Source organism: Ammodytes marinus (genome assembly GCF_949987685.1).
Source record: "Ammodytes marinus genome assembly, chromosome: 16".
Lineage (NCBI taxonomy): Eukaryota > Metazoa > Chordata > Actinopteri > Uranoscopiformes > Ammodytidae > Ammodytes > Ammodytes marinus.
The window spans coordinates 1395340-1399927 of NC_137220.1; the positions used below are offsets into that span (position 1 = coordinate 1395340).

Genomic DNA, 4588 nt, shown 5'->3' on the forward strand with positions numbered 1-4588 from the left:
AACAGATACATTCATACATCATATTTCCTAAGACAGCAACGAACGTATGAACACCTACACCTGCTATGTCATGTTGCTTTTCACTGTCTGTTTTCCTACTGTAAATCCAGACTAATCATTTATATAAAGTGTGATTGGGTCTGTGTCCTGCATCTGATCCACTCAGACATAGAATAGAATAGAATAGAATATACTTTATTTGTCATTATGCAGTAGAACCATACAACAAAATGTGCTTATGCAGCCTCTTAAAACAATGCTCACACAACACTCACACAATAAATAGTATAAAAATACCTAAAAAAAAATACAATCTTAAAAGAAAAAACATTGTCATTTCAGACAATGTTCCAGCTCAAGTCCTTCATCCAGCAGCGGCTGCTGGCAGCAGCCGACGAGATTCTCTGGGAGGTGGAGAGAACCATCAGGCTGGCTGACCCGGACTCCCTGCTCCTCACTGCAGGTTAGTCTGTCTCCCTGCTCCTCACTGCAGGTTAGTCTGTCTCCCTGCTCTATACTGCAGGTTAGTCTGTCTCCCTGCTCCTCACTGCAGGTTAGCCTGTCTCCCTGCTCCATACTGCAGGTTAGTCTGTCTCCCTGCTCCTCTCTGCAGGTTAGTCCGTCTCCCTGCTCCTCACTGCAGGTTAGTCTGTCTCCCTGCTCCATACTGCAGGTTAGCCTGTCTCCCTGCTCCATACTGCAGGTTAGCCTGTCTCCCTGCTCCATACTGCAGGTTAGCCTGTCTCCCTGCTCCATACTGCAGGTTAGGGTTCTGAATAGCCTGGAAGATGTTTCCTTCCTACTGTCATGTGAGGGTCGCAAGGGACTGTGTTGGTAAAGGGTCTTGAACTGCACAAGACGGATGTATAGTCATCCAGGATTCACTCTAGTTCCAGTTCTATTCTATTCCTACTGACCAGAGGCGGTGCTTCAGCACTGGGTGATTCCATCTCGCGCAAGCGCATGTCGAGATATTATAACGACAAAGTCACTGTGACACATTGGTGAACCCGAAATATCTATATACTCCTGAAATCACCAGAGGATCTGTTCCAACTGGATCTTAGCTCGTCGCTTGTAGCCTCGTAACCCAAGCGTTGGTGCCTCAACTGGTTTTACCACTTCGTCCACCAGAGGCTGTGACCTGCTGTTGTGATTTTGGCTAGCTCGGCAGCTAACCTCCCCGCTGTGTTAATCCCGGTGGTGTATATTACTTTAATTTAAGAGGCTTGCCCGTCGACAGCTTAGTTTTTCACCGTTGCACCGTGTCGCCCCGTGCTCGGGTTTTATCACCTAAAGCCTGTTGCATACCGGTATTGGCTCGCCAGTGGTCGGCTTAGGTTTTCCTAAAGTCGCCGTCACTGTTGCTATTAGGGGTGTTGGACCGTTGCGTTGGTGCTTTCGCCTGAAGCCCGGTTGCTACTAATTAATTTGCCGGCAGCTGCTTGGTTTTTCCGATAGTCATCGTCGCTGAGTCACAACGTGACTTGGGCGCTCCCGCCTAAAGTTGGCTTGACATAATTCATTTTTGCTGACATGTTAAACGCCCATGCATGAACTATAGTTCCATGCCTCATGCACTGAGGCTTGTTAGGTTGGCTGAAGTGGAGGGTGGACCAGGGTCGCCCCCTTCGGGTGTTGGTCCTAGTGGCACCAGACGCCTCGGCAGCTGGTGGACCCTCGGGAAGTCCCATAAGGTTGACATTTTGGATATCCCATGGTGGATACTCTTTCAAACAAGTTTGCTCAGATTTAAGCCCTACAAAACCCCCAACCAGCTCATGGTATACTAGCTGCGGCTGCGCATCCTTCTTACTAAGAGGATGACATGCTGTCCACAGCTGCCTGTTGTAATGTCTTTACAGGCGGGCAGCTCGGCTGGAGGGTCAGTGTCCGGCTCGTTTATTGATTTTATCCAGTAATTGTCAGGTAAAGTGGCCTATTGAGTGACTTCTGCTTCTATCTCCTCCTGTAGCTACACTACCTTCGTTGACCAACAATGCTGCTGCTCTGGCCGGAGAGGAGACTTCAACACAACCCTCCATCAAAGAAGAGTTTAACCATGACCCATCTGAGCCCCCAGGCCTTTCTCACACCATTATAAATACAGGAAACAGCCACGGGAACCAGAGCTCGCTTTGTTTTAGCTTAGAGATAAAAGAGGAGCCGGAGGAACAACTTGTGGATGACGGTCAAATACAGGAGGTTGTTCTTCCCTTTCCTGAATATGTGAAAGAAGAGAGAGATCAGCCAGTAACGGCTAGTGAAAGTGAAAAAGCAGAAGAGAATGTCCAGGAGGCGCTGCCTGACAGAGAGACCTTCATCCAGCTGCGGCTGCTGGCGGCAGCAGAGGAGATCCTCTGGGAGGTAGAGAGAACCATCAGGCTGGCTGACCCGGACTCCCTGCTCCATACTACAGGTTAGGGGGTTTGTTAGTTCTAATCTGATGTGAAGAGATTTTTAAAAGGCCATCGTCATTGTTGACTCGATCCACAGTAAGGCTGCAAGGAAAGACTATCTTTATCATTAATCTGATAAACAATATTTTATTAATCCACTGTCTGGTTTATAGAATGTAATTTAAAATGTCTAAGAATTTTCCTAAGTTCAAGTTTCATATTTGTTAAACCAAGAGTCAAAACCCCAAATATATGATATCATATAAGACAAAGAAAAACAGCACATGGACACATCAGAGGCTGTAAATAGTGATCTATTTCATCCTTACTGACCTGCAGAGGTGGTGCTTAAAACACCGGATTAATCCAAGTGCAGTTCGAGTCCCTATACCAACACAGTCCCCTGTAACCCTCACATGACCCAGGGAAGACTATATGTTTTAGTCTCATCCAAGAATCTGTTCCTTTCATCATCTCGCTTGCGGGGGAACAGTGGCTTCAAGGTTTAAGCTTGCAGCGTTCTGCTTGAATATGAGGAGTTGCTACGTAGGTAAAGGGACTTGAACTGCACATGTGCAGGACGGATATATCCAGTACTTTGAGCATCTGGTGGTCATCCAGGATTCATAACACTCTAGTTACAGTTTAAACCTTCTATCGTTATGCTTAAAATGACTTTAAGATGATCTCAAGTGTTGTAGATAAATACTCTGTGTATTTGATCCAGTAATAGTCAGGTAAAGTGGCCTATTGAGTGACTTCTGCTTCTATCTCCTCCTGTAGCTACACTACCTTTGTTGACCAACAGTGCTGCTGCTCTGGCCGGAGAGGAGACTTCAACACAACCCTCCATCAAAGAAGAGTTTAACCATGACCCATCTGAGCCCCCAGGCCTTTCTCACACCATTATAAATACAGAAAACAGCCACGGGAACCAGAGCTCGCTTTGTTTTAGCTTAGAGATAAAAGAGGAGACGGAGGAACAACTTGATGACGGTCAAACACAGGAGGTCATTCTTCCCTTTCCTGAATCTGTGAAAGAAGAGAGAGATCAGCAGCCAGTAACACCAGACTACAATGAACAGTTGCTCCTTACTTCAGACTTCTCTGTGGCCGAGAGCGACAACAACGGCAGCGATGAGGGAAAAGGGCCGCAGAAAAAAACAAGGACACCGAAATTGAAGGCTCCACAAAGACAAAGTGAAAAAACAAAAGAGAAGGTCCAGGCAGCGCTGCCCGACAGAGAGTCTTCCAGAAGTCATAGAGACAGCAGGACTTGTCCCGTGTGTGGACGGGGTTTCCGCTACATGTTTCATTTAACAGAGCACATGAAATCCCACAAGAGGATGAGCGAGTCTGAGAAGAAGCTCCTCAGTCATTTGGAGGGAACTCAAACTGAAAACCTGGTTTGTAAGGTTTGTGGCAAGAGGTTCTCCAACAGGTGCAACCTACGGATGCATTCCAAGACACACACAGGGATTAAAGACTTTGAGTGTCAAGACTGTGGGAAGACATTTCTCAGGAAACAGGACCTGATCAAACACACAAGGACCCACACAGGGGAGAAGCCGTACCACTGTGCTATTTGTGGGAAAGGGTTCAGTCAGAGCACCAAAGTCAATCGTCACATGAAGACGCACAAGGGGGAGAAGCCGCACCACTGTGACGTTTGTGGGAAAGTGTTCAGTCAGAGCTCCAACCTCAATAGACACATAAGGACCCACACGGGGGAGAAGCCGTGCCACTGTGACATTTGTGGGAAAGGGTTCATTAATAGCTCCAGCCTCATTGTTCACATGAGGACCCACACAGGGGAGAAGCCGTATCACTGTGACATATGTGGGAAAGCTTTCATTCAGAGCACCAACCTCAATACTCACATAAGGACCCACACGGGGGAGAAGCCGTTCCACTGTGACATATGTGGGAAAGGTTTCAGTCGTAGCGACAACCTCAATGCTCACATAAGGACACACACAAGGGAGAAGCTGTACCACTGTGACATTTGTGGGAAAGAGTTCCGTGACAGATCTGCTTTCCATAACCACAAAAGGACCCACACAGGTGTGCCGTCTCCTCAGGCCATCCAGTGCGTCCCCCGGGTTGCGGATGGGGGCCCCCCCTCTCTACGAGGGCAGCTTCGAATAGCCAATAAGAAGCCGTGGACAATGAGGAATCATGAAAAATGA

The 4588-nt window shown here is 47.5% G+C and overlaps 1 protein-coding gene across 1 annotated transcript; it reads left to right on the plus strand.

Moving 5' to 3' along the window:
- Positions 1-345: 345 nt before the first annotated feature.
- On the plus strand, positions 346-4588 carry LOC307262951 (uncharacterized protein; the record flags this gene model as incomplete). Its single annotated transcript, XM_080043972.1, has 3 exons — positions 346-463; positions 1976-2419; positions 3183-4588. The coding sequence occupies 3 exons, from the start codon at positions 346-348 to the stop codon at positions 4586-4588; spliced, it is 1968 nt and encodes a 655-aa protein (XP_079900098.1).